Raw genomic sequence first — 15,423 nt, forward strand, 5'->3', positions numbered from 1 at the left:
TTGCACTTCAGCCTGGGCAACAAAGAAAGACTCTGTCTCAAAAAAAAAAAAAACAAGTGTGACTTAGTCACAACCTTATGCTAGCTTTCTCTAAGATAGGCTTCTTTATCTCCATTTTACAGCTGGAGACCAAGATATGATCCCAGGTCAAATAGCTAAGAACTCACAAAACACATTCAAACCCTCATATTTCTCTCCCAAGCCCTGTTTCCTAAAAATTTTGTTGCTACTTCTCATTCTCCTTTGCCGGAACTCCTCATCCCAACCTTTAAACTTCTGAGTTCTTCGGCATTACAAGTCTAGGCTCTCTCTTTCATACTGAGGACCTCAAAAATATCTTTATTTTACTTTTTTGAGATGGAGTCTCACTCTGTTGCCTAGGCTGGAGTACAGTGGCGCGATCTCAGCTCATTGCAGCCTCCACCTCCCAGGTTCAAGAGATTCTCCTGCCTCAGCCTCCCAAGTAGCTGGGATTACAGGCAGTCGCCATCATGCCCTGCTAATTTTCGTATTTTTAGTAGAGATGGGGTTTCTCCATGTTGGCCAGTCTGGTCTCTCGAGCTCCTGCCCTCAGGTGATCCGCCCGCTTCGGCCTCCCAGATTCTTGGATTATAGGCATGAGCCACCGCATCTGGTCAGATTTTTTTTTTTTTTTTTTTGAGACGGAGTCTCACTCTGTCACTCAGGCTGCAGTACAGTGGCATGATCTTGGCTCACTGCAACCTCCCTTTCCCAAGTTCAAGTGATTCTCCTGCCTCAGCCTCCTGAGTAGCTGGAATTACAGGCACATGCCACCGCACTGCTAATTTTTGTATTTTTAGTAGGGATGGGTTTTCACCTTGTTGGTCAGGCTGGTCTCAAACTCCTGGCCTCGTGATCCGCCCACCTTGGCCTCCCAAAGTGCTGGGATTACAGGCATGAGCCACCGTGCCCAGTCTCTCTCTCTCTCCCCTTGCTTGGTCTCTCTCTCTCTCTCTCCTTACTTTCCTCTCTCTCTCTGTCATCTCTCTCTATCTTTCTCCCTGCTCCCTCCCCCCTCCTTTCTCTGTTCTCTGAGGAAAGCAAGCTTCCATGTTGGGAGCTGTCCTTCGGAGAAGCCCACATGGCAAAGAACTGAGGGTGGCTTCTGGCCAACAACCAGTAAGGAACTCATGCCTGCCAACAGCCACGTGACTGAACTTGGAGGCCAGTTCTCTCCCAGCTGAGCCTTCAGATGGAATCACAATCTCACCGGAAGTGCAACTGCCTTCTGAGAGGCCTTGAGCCGGAGCCCCTAAGCTAAGCTCTCTGGCGTACTGACCTGAAACTGTGTGATAACATATGGCTGTTGTATCAAGGCACTAAGTTGTGGGTAATTTGTCACACACCAATAGATTACTAGTACGATGATAATCATTATTTTCATATTACCTATCAGCTGGGCATAGTGACTCATGCCTGTAATCCCAACATTTTGAGAGGCTGAGGCAGGAGGATTGCTTGAGTCCAGGCGTTTGAGACCAGCCTGGGCAACATAGTAAGACCCCATCTCTACAAAAAAATACAAAAATTAGCTAGGCGTGATGGTGCACGCCTGTGGACCCAGCTTCTTGGGAGGCTGAAGTGAGAAGATTGCTTGAGCCCCGGAGGTGAAGACTGCAGTGAGCCATGATCGCGCCACTGCCCTCTGGCCTGGGCAACAGAGCAAAATCCCATCTCAAAAAAAAAAGAAATTACTGTCATATACATGTACTTACATTCATATATTTTTGTAAGTATGATACATTTCACAATGAGGGTGTTTAAACGAGGAAAAAGAGATGATCATGGGTATAAGTCAGAAGAAAGAAAAGAAAAGAAGTCATCATTTAAAAAATGTTATACATGTATTTTAATTTTATTTTATGAAATAGAGACAGGATCTTACTATGTTGCCCAGGCTGGTCTCGAACTCTTGGCCTCAAGCAGTCTTCCTGCCTTGACTTCCCAAAGTGTTGGAATTATGAACAGGAGCCATCACTCTTGGCTGAAAATAAGTAGTTTTTTGTTTTGTTTTTTTGTTTGTTTGTTTTTTGAGACAGAGTCTCACTCTGTCGCTCAGGCTGAAGTGCAGTGGCTCTCTCTTGGCTCACTGCAACCTCCCCCTCCCCGGTTCAAGCGATTCTCCTGCCTCAGCCTCCTGAATAGTTGAGATTACAGGCAACTGCCACTAGGCCCAACTAATTTTTTTGTATTTTTAGTGGAGCCGAGGTTTCACCATGTTGGCCAAGCTGGTTTCCAACTCCTGACCTCAAATGAGCCGCCCGCCTCAGCCTCCCAAAGTGCTGGGATTTCAGGCATGAGCCATCATTTTTTAAGGAATTTCTATCAACCAAGGAAGAAATGAGAATAAGTAATAGCAATAGCAAAAGGATGTTTTTGTCTACCCTAAAGAGTTGATTTGAATAAATCCCATCTTCTCGCCCTTCTGGGTCTGAATAGTTGGTCATGTATACCCTACTCTTAAAACTCTAGTAAGCCGGGTGCGGTGGCTCATGCCTGTAATCCCAGCACTTTGGGAGGCTGAGGCGGGCGGATCATGAGGTCAGGAGATCGAGACCATCCCGGCTAACACAGTGAAACCCCGTCTCTACTAAAAATACAAAAAATCAGCTGGGCATGGTGGCAGGTGCCTGTAGTCCCAGCTACTCGGGAGGCTGAGGCAGGAGAATGGCGTGAAGCCAGGAGGCGGAGCTTGCAGTGAGCCGAGACCGTGCCACTGCACTCCAGCCTGGGCAATACAGCGACTGAGACTCCGTCTCAAAAAAACAAACAAACAAACAAAAACTCTAATTAAAGTGGGCAGGGGTAAGGAAAGCAAGTGAAATTAGTCCTCTGTTGTGATAAATAAATTCTGAGTTACATATCAAATTCAATAATACATGTACATGCCCCATCATCAAGATCATTTGAGAATTTCTGTTAACAAAAAGTTGTTGGTAGAAAATACGGTATGTGGCTGGGCACGGTGGCTCACACCTGTAATCCCAGTACTTTGGGAGGCCTAGGTGGGTGGATCACCTGAGATCAGAAGTTCGAGACCAGCCTGGCCAACACAGTGAAACCCCGTCTCTACTAAAAATACAAACATCAGCTGGATGTGGTGGCGCACACCTGTAATTCCAGCTACTCTGGAGGCTGAGGGAGGAGAATCGCTTAAACCTGGGAGGCGGAGGTTGCAGTTAGATGAGATTGCACCAGTGCACTCCAGCCTGAGCAACAGAGCGAGACTCTGTCTCAAAAAATTTTTAAAAATAAAATAAAAGTATAAATTCTAGATGGGTGTGGTGGCTGGCAGGTGCCTGTAGTCCCAGCTACTCAGGAGGCTGAGGTGGAAGAATCACTTGAGCTCAGGAGGTCAAGGCTACAGTGAGCCATGATCACACCACTGCACTCCAACCTGGGTGACGGAGTGAGACCTGTCTCATAAATAAATAAATAAATGTGTTATTTTATTTTATTTATTTATTTATTTATTGAGACAGAGTTTCACTCTTGTAGTCCAGGCTGGAGTTCAGTGGTGCCATCTCAGCTCACTGCAATCTTCACCTCTCTGGTCCAAGCGATTCTCCTGCCTCAGCCTCCCAAGGAACTGGGACTACAGGCGCACGCCACCACACCCGGCTAATTTTTGTATTTTTAGTAGAGACGGGGTTTCACCATGTTGGCCAGTCTGTCTTGAACTCCTGACTTCAGGTGATCCACCCACCTTGGCCTCCCAAAGTGCTGGGATTACAGGCGTGAGCCACCACACCCAGCCGTTAATTTAAAAAAGTGTAAATTCTAGCATGCTCAGTGCTTTAAAAAATAAACCAAAGAGTCCAAGCAAGCACCCTTCTTCAAAAATAAAATAGTCCTGTGTCTAGCCTAGTGAACTGACCATTCGCATATTTGAACACTCTATTAATGAGAAAAAATAAGCCAATACCTAGAATATTCCAGCCCAGGCTGGAGTGCAGTGGTGTGATCATGGCTCACTGCAACCTGGGCTCAAGCGATCCTCTGACCTCAGCCTATGGAGTAGCTGGGACTGCAGGTGCACACAACCATGCCCAGCTAATTTTTTTTCTTTCTTTGCTTTTCTTTCTTGCTTTTTTTTTTTTTTTTTTTTTTTTTTTTTTTTTTTTTGAGATGGAGTTTCGCTCTTGTTGCCCAGGCTGGAGTCCAATGGCGCGATTTCGGCTCACTGCAACCTCCGCCCCCCCGGGTTCAAGTGATTCTTATGTCTCGGCCTACCAAGTAGCTGGGATTACAGGCACATGCCAGCATGACCAGCTAATTTTTGTTTTTTGTTTTTGTTTTTGTTTTTTTTGAGACGGAGTCTCACTCTGTCACCCAGACTGGAGTGCAGAGGTGCTATCTCGGCTCACTGCAAGCTTTGCCTCCTGGGTTCACACCATTCTCCTGCCTCAGCCTCCCGAGTAGCTGGGACTACAGGCGCCCACCACCACGCCCGGCTAATTTTTTGTATTTTTAGTAGAGATGGGGTTTCATCATATTGGTCAGGCTGGTCTCGAACTCCTGACCTCATGTGATCCACCTGGCTTGGTCTCCCAAAGTCCTGGGATTACAGGCATGAGCCACCGCACCTGGCCTTAATTTTTGTATTTTTTGTAGACACAAGGTTTCTCCATGTTGCTTAGGCTGGTCTGGAACTCCTGAGTTCAAGCGGTCCACCTGCCTTGGCCTCCCAAAGTGTTGAGATTACAGGCGTGAACCATCATGCGTAGCCTCATATTCCTATTCTTACATCCAGTCATTGCTAATTGTCTTGCACCCTGACATACACATTTGCTCACCAGGCCTCATCCATGTTCAAGATCATTAAATCCCAGGAATCATGCCAAGGGCCACTATGGTGAATAAGACCTTGTTATAATAATAGTTAATATGCCTTAAGTACTTACAATATGCCAGGGACTGTTGTAAAGTGTTTTACATATAGCTACACCAAACCTGTCAAGTAGGTACTATTACAACCCCATTTTACTTACTTACTTATTTATTTATTTTTATTTGCTTATTTTTGAGACGGAGTTTCGCTCTTGTTGCCCAGGCTGGAGTGCAGTGGCGTGATCTCAGCTCATTGCAACCTCCACCTCCCGGGTTCAAGAAATTCTCCTGCCTCAGCCTCCCAAACAGCTGGGATTACAGGTGCACAACACCACACCTGGCTAATTTTTTGTATTTTTAGTAGAGACAGGGTTTCACCATATTGGCCAGGGTAGTATGGAACTCCTGACCTCAGGTGATCTGCCCACCTCGGCCTCTTAAAGTGCTGGGATTACAGGCATGAGCCACCGTGCCTGGCCACAATCCCATTTTTGTGGCTTAGAGAGTTTAAATAACTTCCCAAGACCCTACAGCCGTAAGTGCTAGCATCAGTACTTGAATACAGGCAGTCGGGCACTGACACCCATACGTTCATTGGACAAATATTTACAATGCACCTATTTTGTGGCAATCGCTATTCTAGGCACTTGGTTTTTCAGTGATCATCTATGCACAGTGCTCAGTTCATCCAGGCACTAGGCTCATAAGCTCATCAGTGAGCAAGACCTACAGAGATCTTTACCCTCATGGAGTTTACTTGTTAGTCAGGGGAGATAGACAAACAATGATAAGCAGATTATGTAGTATATTAGGAAATAAGTGTGATAATAAAAATAAGAAGTACAGCAGAGGCTGAGTACAGTGGCTCATGCCTGTAATCCTAGCACTTTGGGAGGCCGAGGTAGGTGGATTGACTGAGCTCAGGAGTTCAAGACCAGCCTGGGCAACATGGCAAAACCTTGTCTCTACCAAAAATACCAAAAAAAAAAAAAAAAAAAAAAAAAAAGGGCTGGGCATGGTGGCACACACCTGTGGTCCCAGCTAGTTGGGAGGCTGAGGTGGGAGTATCGCTTGATCCTGGTAGACTGAGGTTGCAGTGAGCCAAGATTGCATCCCTGCACTCCAGCCTGGGTGACAGAGTGAGACCCTGTCTCAAAAAATAAAATTAAAAAAATTTAAATTAAAAATTTAAAAAAGTACAGCAGAATCAGGGGGCCAGGAGTATAAGGGGTGAGGCAGCTAGTTGCAATTTTAGGAACAGCAGGTAGACCTGGCTGAGAAGATAACATTTATTTCTTTTTTCTAATTTTGGTTATAATTTTAAAAATAATTTTAAAATGCTGAAAAGCACAGTAAATAAAATAAATACCTATGTTCTCTCTACCTACAATGTGAAAAATGCTAACATTTTGCTATATTTGGTTCAAAATATTCTAAAGAAACTAAAGCAGGAGTGTCCAATCTTTTGGCTTCCCTGGGCCACAATGGAAGAATTGTCTTGGGCCACAGATAAAATATACTAACACTATTGATAACTGATGAAATATACACATATACATATTTATGGAGTTTTTTTGTGATTTTTTTTTCTCAAATATATTTATTTGAGATGGAGTCTCCCTCTGTCACCCAGGCTGGAGTGCAATGGCTCAATCTGGGCTCACTGCAACCTCCGCCTCTCGGGTTCAAGCAGTTCTCTTGCCTCAGCCTCGTGAGGAGCTGGGACTACAGGTGTGCACCATGATGCCTGGCTAATTTTCATATTTTCAGTAGAGACGAGGTTTTGCCATGTTGGCCGGGGTGCTCTTGAACTCCTGGACTCAGGTGATCCTCCCGCCTTGGCCTCCCGAAGTGTTGGAATTACAGGTGTGAGCCATAGCGCTCTTTTCTCTCTCTCTTTTTATTTTTATCCCTAGTCCTGCAGTCCTTCTCTTGTCTGACCACTTGACTTCCCAACTGTTACCAGTGCATTCATCAGACAGAGATGTATTAATGGCTTATTATGTGCTTAGACTGCAATGCCAGAGTCATTTCCTAGAAGGAAGAAATGGTTTTAACATCTGTGCTTCATCACATTCAATCATGAAATACTTAATTTTGTGTAGTAGAAGATTAAAAGAAACTATTTGTAATAGCACTAATATAAGACCTTAACTTCGGTTATGGTAAGTAATAGAGAAAGACCATTTCGATGGATTTTGAAATCTTTACATTCTTTTCTGAATCCCAGACCCAAAAACCCATCTCTGTTGAATGGAGCAAGCAAATTAAATGGAGTGTAAAACGAAACTGTGATACTGTGTATGTCAGCGGAAACTGATGGGTCTTATGAGTTCAAGATTTGCAAGTCTAAACACTTGAAAAGTATGGCCACCTTAATTGTTTTGTGATTTAGCTCCTAATCCTCCTCAAGCAGTATTTATGCAAAAGCATTGCCAGCAGCAGTCGGGAGTTCTTAATTTTCATCCTGTTTTGCTTTATCCTAAAGTACGAGTGAACTCATGTAAGAAAGAGGTTTCTCATCCAGGCGCGGTGGCTCATGCCTGTAATCCCAGCATTTTGGGAGGCCGAGGCAGGAATATGACTTGAGCCCAGGAGTTCAAGACCAGCTGTGAGCAACATAGTGAAACCCCGTCTCTACAAAAAGTACAAAAATGAGCCTGGTGTGGTGGCATGCACCTGTATTACCAGCTACTCGGTGTAAGGTTAGCTGAAAGACAGGACGAGAGAGACCCAAGGTCAGGCGAGTAATTTTATTAACCTGCCAGGCTGCTCCATCACAGTCAGAGGATGCAGCCCTGAGCTTACAAAATGAGGGGTGTGTATGGGGGAGACAGACCCTGGGGTTGTTTGTTGGTTAACTTTACCAATATCATCTCATGAATGGCTTACAATACATTATCTTGTGAAAATAGGAATTTACAAGAGGGTGTAATTTAGGTTTATCTATGTTTCTTGCGACCTCCCCCATGCTGCCCACAGGGCTGTAATAGCAAGTCTGGTGACCTTGCTGTGGTGCCTAGATAAGGGTTCAGGAATGCAGCTGCAGAGTATTCAGGGTAAGGGCCAGCTGCATTGAGGTGGGGAGTTCCTGGGGCAGCTTGTCCCTAACACTCAGAAGGCTGAGGTGGGAGGATCACTTTAGCCCGGGAGGTTGAGGCTGCAGTGATCACGCCACTGCACTCCAGCCTGGGTGAAAGAGCAAGACCCTATCTCAAAAAAAAAAAAAAAAAAAAGGAAGCAGCTCATTATTTATTGAATTGGAACAATTCCTAAGATATATATATGTGTGTGTGTTTGTGTGTATGGCAGTAATATATATATGTTTTTTTTTTTTTTTTTTTTTTTTTGAGACAAGGTCTTGCTCTGTCTCCCAGGCTGGAGTTCAATATTGTGATCATGGCTCATTGCAGCCTGGACCTCCCCGGCTCAACCGATCCTCCCACCTCAGCCTCTTGAATAGCTGAGACTACAGGTGTGTGCCACCACACCCTGCTAATTTATTTTTATTTTCTATAGAGATGAGGTCTCCCTATGTTGCCCAGGCTGATCTCGAACTCCTGGCCTCAAGTGATCCTCCCAGCTCAGCCTCCCAAAGTGTTGGGATTATAGATGTGACCCGTTGTACCCAGCCATGCTTTGTTCTGTTTTACAACTATATAGTATTCCATTGTATAGGACTTTTACGTAATCCCCTATTTTTGGATATTTAGGTGCTCACAATCTTTTCTTTTCTTTTTTTTTTTTTTTGAGCGGAGTCTAGCACTGTCGCCCAGGCTGGAGTGCAGCGGCACGATCTCGGCTCACTGCAAGCTCCACCTCCCGGGTTTACGCCATTCTCCTGCCTCAGCTTCCTGAGTAGCTGGGACTACAGGCGCCCGCTACCACGCCCGGCTAATTTTTTGTATTTTTAGTAGAGACGTGGTTTCACCATGTTAGCCAAGATGGTCTCAATCTCCTGACCTCGTGATCCGCCCGCCTCGGCCTCCCAAAGTGCTGGGATTACAGGCGTGAGCCACCGCGCCCGGCCTCACAATCTTTTCTTTCAATTATAGACAACGCTACAATGAATATGTACAAAATTGTGTGTGAATGTGTACATGAAAGTCTGTTCTTTGTATGAATTCCCAAAGGTGGAACTGCTGGGTCACACAATGTATTTTATTAATTTTGTAAGATATTGACAGTCTGCCCTCTGTATAGTTCGTACCACTTTACATTTTTACCAACAATGTATGAGAGTACCTATTGCCCATACCTTTACCAACACAGCATGCTATCAAACTTTTAGAAACATTTTGAACTCTGCCAATCTACATCAAGTATTCTCACCTGAGGTCCACAGGCCTCAAGAAGGGGTTTCTCTCCCTGTAGTACCAAAGTCCACCTTCCATACAAAATCTCAGTTTCAAGCATCCCACTCTCTGACCACCAGTTCACTCATTCTAGTGTCTGCACTTCAACTCTTTGCCTCTTGTTACCCTCAATCCACTGGTCCTATCAATTTTTCAGTGTCAACCTCCCTTTTGCTTGTCCCGTTACCCAGCCTAGTTTCTATGGCTCAATGCTGTGAACACTCCCTTGCCTAATGTCTTCATCAAACCTGCTAAGCAAAACCCCATACTTGGGTAAATTCATCTCCATTCTGCCCTGTACCTGCAAAGGGAGCTGAATATATCTGGAGAAAAACTCGCAACCATTCTGACTGGTCTTGAAGCCTCAGTGGGCTGTTGGCAACCCCCAAATCATGACTGTTCCCAATAAGTCCTCTTTCTCAGCCCATTTTCTCAAAATGTTTTCTTCCCTTTCAAACCTCCTCCCATATCTCCTCACTCCCTCTTTCAGCTGCTGATCTTGTTTTTTCACCAAAATTTGAAGCAGAAAAGAATTCCCATATCCTTCCATGATCAAGTCTATCAATGCACATGAGTATGTATCTGATTCTTTGCTTTTCCTTCTTTTTTTTTTGAGATGGAGTTTCATTCTTGTTCCCCAGGCTAGAGTGCAATGGCAGGATCTCGGCTCACTGCAACCTCCACCTCCCGAGTTCAAGCGATTCTCCTGCCTCAACCTCCCGAGTAGCTGGGATTACAGGCGCCTGCCATAATGCCTGGCTAACTTTTTTGTATTTTTAGTAGAGGTGGGTTTTCACCATGTTGGCCAGGCTGGTCTCGAACTCCTGACCTCAGGTGATCCACCTGCCTCAGCCTCCCAAAGTGCTGGGATTACAGGCATGAGCCATCGCGCCTGGCCTCCTCTTCTTATATAAAATGTCCATGCCCCTGACTAAGATTATCTTTTCGTTCGTGGATCAACTTGAGGGACATTGATCCTGTAATTACCCCCTCCTTTCTACTCAAAGCTCTTTAGATTATCCAGTTATCCCATATCTACTCTTCATTGCCATCTCCTTGGTGCGCTCTTTGTGCATTTGCCTAACTCCTCATGCCTCAAGATTCTGTTCTAATTTCCCTTCCACTTGCAGGTTCCCCTAACACACTCAGATCTCAGAAATTTTCTTTTCCCACAGCCCCACCCGTCCAAAGAGCTAGGTTCCCACAGGTTCACAACCAAGGAATAAAAAAGACAAGTCCGGCCAGGCGCGGTGGCTCACGCCTGTAATCCTAGCACTTTGGAAGCCTGAGGCAGGGTGATCGCTTGAGGTCAGAAGCTCAAGACCAGCCTGGCCACCATGGTGAAAACCCTTATCTACTAAAAATACAAAAAAATTAGCCAGGGCTGGGCACGATGGCTCACGCCTGTAATCCCAGTACTTTGGGAGGCCGAGGTGGGTGGATCACCCGAGGTCGGGAGTTTGAGACCGTCCTGACCAACATGGAGAAACCCTGTCTCTACTAAAAATACAAAAATTAGCTGGGCATGGATGGCCGGGTGCAGTGGCTCACGTCTGTAATCCCAGCACTTTGGGAGGCCGAGGTGGGCGGATCACGAGGTCAGGAGATCGAGACCATCCTGGCTAACATGGTGAAACCTCATCTCTACTAAAAATACAAAAAATTAGCTGGGTGTGGTGGTGGGCGCCTGTAGTCCCAGCTACTCGGGAGGCTGAGGCAGGAGAATGGCTGGAACCCGGAAGGCGGAACTTGCAGTGAGCCGAGATCGCGCCATTGCACTCCAGCCTGGGCAACAGAGCGAGACTCTGTCTCAAAAGAAAAAAAAAAAAAAGATTAGCTGGGCGTGGTGGCGCATGCCTGTAATCACAGCTACTTGGGAGGCTAAGGCAGGAGAATCACTTGAACCTGGGAGGCGGAGGTTGCAGTGAGTGGAGATCTCGCCATTGCTCTCCAGCCTGGGCAACAAGAGAGAAACTCTGTCTCAAACAAACAAACAAACAAAAACAACAGCAACAAAAATTAGCTGGGCGTGGTGGCAGGCGCCTGAAATCCCAGCTACTCGGGAGGCTGAGGCAGGGGAATTGCTTGAACCCGGGAGATGGAGGTTGCAGTGAGCCGAGATTGCGCTACTGCATTCCAGCCTGGGCGACAGAGCGAGACTCCGTCTCAAAAAAAAGAAAAAGAAAAAGAAAAAAAAAGACAAGCCCTTGCAAAACCAGGTCCAAACTAGCAAGATGGGGAGGCCACCAAAGTGTGGACCTAAGGGGTCCCAGCTACAGTAGCTGTGCTGGATGACGCTCCTGTGCTTGCAGGGGGCACTTACATGTGCCTACATTATATAATCTATCATCCTGTGTGCTGAGTTCTATCTACAGCTAGACTGGGAACTAAGGGCAGAAACTGTGCCTTATTAATCTTTGTAACCCAGCAGAGTGCTTTATGAGTGTACTGGTTGAATAAGTAAGAAGGAGGATGTCTTGGGCTTGTATGTATAATATTCCTAGGAGTTTGGGTTATAGCTGCACAGCTTACGGGAACGAAGGATGACTAACCAGGTAAGGATGCAGACTCTCTCCCCTACCATACTGGCAAAGTTAAAAGTAAGCCACAGAAAAAAAATCATTTGGGAAACTCACTCAGAGACAGACCAACTAATCGTTCATGTCCTGTTTCTTTTGACTCTTATCCCTTTCTTCCCTGCTCCCTTTACCCTATTTCCTTCTTTCTCTCTTAATGTTTTTTGTTTGTTTGTGAGACAGAGTCTCGCTCTGTCGCCCAGGCTGGAGTGCAGTGGGCACGATCTTGGCTCACTGCAACCTCTGCCTCCAGGGTTCAAGCGATTCTTCTGCCTCAGCCTCCCGAGTAGCTGGGACTACAGGCACCTGCCACCACACTCGGCTAATTTTTGTATTTTTAGTAGAGACGGGGTTTCACCATAGTAGCCATGATGGTCTCGAACTCCTGACTTCGTGATCCGCCCTCCTTGGCCTCCCAGAGTGTTGGGATTACAGGCATGAGCCACTGCAGCCTGTTTTTTGTTGTTGTTGTTGTTCGTTTGTTTGTTTGTTTTTGTTCTGTTTTTTTTGAGACGGAGTTTCGCTCTTGTTGCCCAGGCTGGAGTGCAATGGCGCCATCTCAACTCACCGCAACCTCCACCTCCCGGGTTCCAGCGATTTTCCTGTCTCAGCCTCCCGAGTAGCTGGGACCACAGGCACCCAACACTACGCCCGGCTAATTTTGTATTTTTAGTAGAGACGAGGTTTCTCCACGTTGGTAAGACTGGTCTCGAACCCCCAACCTCAGGTGATCCGCCCGCCTCGGCCTCCCAAAGTGCTGGGATTACAGACGTGAGCCACCGCGCCCGACCTAATTTTTGTATTTTTAGTAGAGATGGGGTTTCGCCATGTTGGACAGGTTGGTCTCAATCTCCTGACCTCAGATGATCCTCCCGCCGTGGCCCCCCAAAGTGTTAGGATTACAGGCGTGAGCCACCGCGCCCGGCCTCTGTTAATGTTTCTTAAGAAAACAAAAAAATTAGGGGTATTGATTTTGTAGCTGCGCTAAGTAACCTTTGCTTTTTGCGTCCCTTGGTCTCAGTCCTAGCCATTTCCTATCCACCCTGTGGCTAATTTGTCCTTTCTGTAACAGACACCCTAGGCTGTGTCTATGCGGTTGGGCAGAGGCGTGATGGGTGAACACTCCTGGCGGGAGACTACAGGCGCTGCAGCTACATCCAGTTTCGTACTGGGAGCAGGTGCCGCCCCGCGGAACACTTACTTGCCCCGCCCTGCGGTGGAGCAGGGCGGTCTCAGCCGCCGGAACCGCCCTGGAAGCCCGCCCCAATCCTGGGCGTCGCTTTGCTGTGAGTGCCGCTGCCACGGATTGGCTTCCGGGGTCCGGCCCCTCGGCCAATCAGGCGCGGGGGCGTTGTCTGGGGGCGGGGCTCCGGCCTCTTCTGAAGAGTCCCGGATTTACCAGGGCTGGTGGGACCCCCTCGGGCTCCCGCCTTAGCATGCTGGCCGGGAGATCTGGTGAACATGGCCTCTGCTACTGCGGCAGCAGCACGACGGGGCCTCGGCCGGGCTCCCCCTCTCCTCTGGCGTGGCTACCAGACCGAGCGGGGCGTTTACGGCTACCGGCCGAGGAAGCCCGAGAGCCGCGAGCCCCAGGGCGCCCTGGAGCGCCCCCCAGGTCGGGGATGGGGCCCGGGCGGTGGGAGCGGGGGCTGGGACGCAGAAGCCTCCCCTGGCCGATTTGCGGTGGGGTGTCGGGGTCGGGGAACCGGCCGCCGGCCTGAACGCGCGGCCGGTGGGGAGGAGGGGGAGGTGAGGGGAGCAGAGGGTAGGTGTGGGTGCTCAGTGTTGGGGTCATCCCCCGTCCATCCTCTGTAACTGAGGATCCTTGAGGTCCACGCTTGGGTGGTCTTCCCATCTTGCTGGTCCGGACCTGGTTTCGGAAGGGCTTTTCTTTCCTTTGTTGGAAACGTGTGAGAAACTCTTTTTTTCTTTCTCTTTTTGTTTCCTTTTTTTTTTTTTTTTTTTTTTTTTTTTTTTTGAGACGGAGTCTCGCTCTGTGGCCCAGGCTGGAGTGCAGTGCTGCGACCACAGCTCCCTGCAGCCTCGAACTCCTGGGCTCAGGCTATCCTTCCACCTCAGCGTCCCGAGTAGCTGGGGACACAGAGGGATGACCACGCCTAGCTTTTTTTTTTTTTTTTTTTTTTCATTTTTAGTAGAGATGGGGTCCCACCATGTTGCCCAGGCTGGTCTTGAACTCTTGAGCTCAAGCTGATCCTGCAGCCTCGGCCTCCCAATGTGTTGGGATTACAGGCTGAGCCACTGCACCCAGCCTAGAAAACCAGCTCTTTAATGAGGCGGAGCTGTGGGAGAAGTAAAGTTTTAAGGTCTCCCAAGGATACATTTCCAGGACCATCTCTGAGGCTTCTTTTATGTGAGCAGGTGGGGGGTCCAAGACTGCATTGCTTGGGAGAAGTGGGCAGTTAGTTCCAGTCTTGGAAGACAGCATGATATTTATTATGTATTTGTCTCCTTGTAGCTAGTCTGTTACTTTAATTTCAGAGTTTAACTCTTAACTCTGCTGAATTTGGAACTATGTGCTGGTGGGGTTTCTTTCTTTTCCTTTTAGCCACTCTATTGACACCTTGATATGTGCTGGTGGTTTTAATGAATTAACAGTCATGAATATCAGCTTTTGGAACTTCTGTTGCATGCTCATTTGCGAGACTAATTTTGAGTATTTGGTTTACGCTCCAAAATTATTGTATCATTATTTATCCTCACGGAGTAGAAGATAAGTACAGATTGCTTATTAGAGGAAAATCATTTGGCATCTTTGATCTGATCGTTAGATTAATGTTGAAGATCCCCTTCGGCATCTGGGCACCTGACCTTGGAATGTTCCATCAATCACACACTAGAACTTCAATATTTTGCTCTTCACTTCGGAGGGCATTTAAAATAAACCTCATATCTCTGTCTCTCTCTCTTTTTTTAATCCTAAAATGGAGTCTGGCTTTGTCGCCCAGGCTGGAGTGCAGTGGCACGATCTTGGCTCACTGCAACCTCTGTCTCCTGGGTTCAAGCGATTGTCCTGCCCCAGTGTTCCGAGTAGCTGGGATTACAGGCACCTGCTACCATGCCCAGCTAATTTTTGTATTTTTAGTAGAGATGGGGTTTCACCATGTTGGCCAGGCTGGTCTTGAACTCCCGACCTGAAGTGATCCACTGGCCTTGGCCTCCTAAAGTGCTGGGATTACAGGCATGAGCCACCGTGCCTGGCCAAGAGGGAACCTCCTTTTTGCAGAGCCGAATTCCCCTTCCTGTCTACTTGCTCATTAGGGAGCTCCGACTTGACCTCATCCTTCTTCTTGGGCCTTCCTGAAAGTGACAAGATACAATGAACATACGCTCCTGAGCTACAGGCTTCAAGGGCATGTAGTCTGCCTCAGTCCTGTCCTACAGGACAAAAACCAAATGTTTTGTCCTGTAGCATAACACTGCCCATCAGCTTTCTAGGTGGAAATACCTGTGTCCTTGGTACGCATTGCCTGGCTGCTAATCCAATGCCATATATATTTTTAGGCTCTGTTAGGGCAGCAACCCACCTCTGGTACCAAATTCTGTAGATTGGAAGAGTTCAGGTGCTGTGATATACAAAGAGAAGGGATATCTTCTTTCCTTCCCCTTACGGTCATGACCCA

At 47.2% G+C, this 15,423-nt stretch overlaps 1 protein-coding gene across 5 annotated transcripts in view; it reads left to right on the forward strand.

The window, feature by feature from the left end:
• Nucleotides 1-10,626: 10,626 nt before the first annotated feature.
• DHTKD1 (dehydrogenase E1 and transketolase domain containing 1) overlaps nt 10,627-15,423 on the forward strand; it is a 66,004-nt gene continuing 61,207 nt past the window's right edge. For 2 of the 5 annotated variants that reach the window (XM_034929945.3, XM_034929947.3), the window contains exon 1: nt 10,631-13,397. In XM_034929945.3, the coding sequence (XP_034785836.1) occupies nt 13,244-13,397 (154 nt within the window). In that variant the 5' untranslated portion in view covers nt 10,631-13,243. Of the gene's footprint in view, nt 13,398-15,423 lie in introns of all 5 variants that reach the window. The other 3 variants (XM_034929946.3, XM_063607633.1, XM_034929944.3) reach the window with 3 other exon arrangements.

Source organism: Pan paniscus, chromosome 8, assembly GCF_029289425.2.
Source record: "Pan paniscus chromosome 8, NHGRI_mPanPan1-v2.0_pri, whole genome shotgun sequence".
Taxonomy (NCBI): domain Eukaryota; kingdom Metazoa; phylum Chordata; class Mammalia; order Primates; family Hominidae; genus Pan; species Pan paniscus.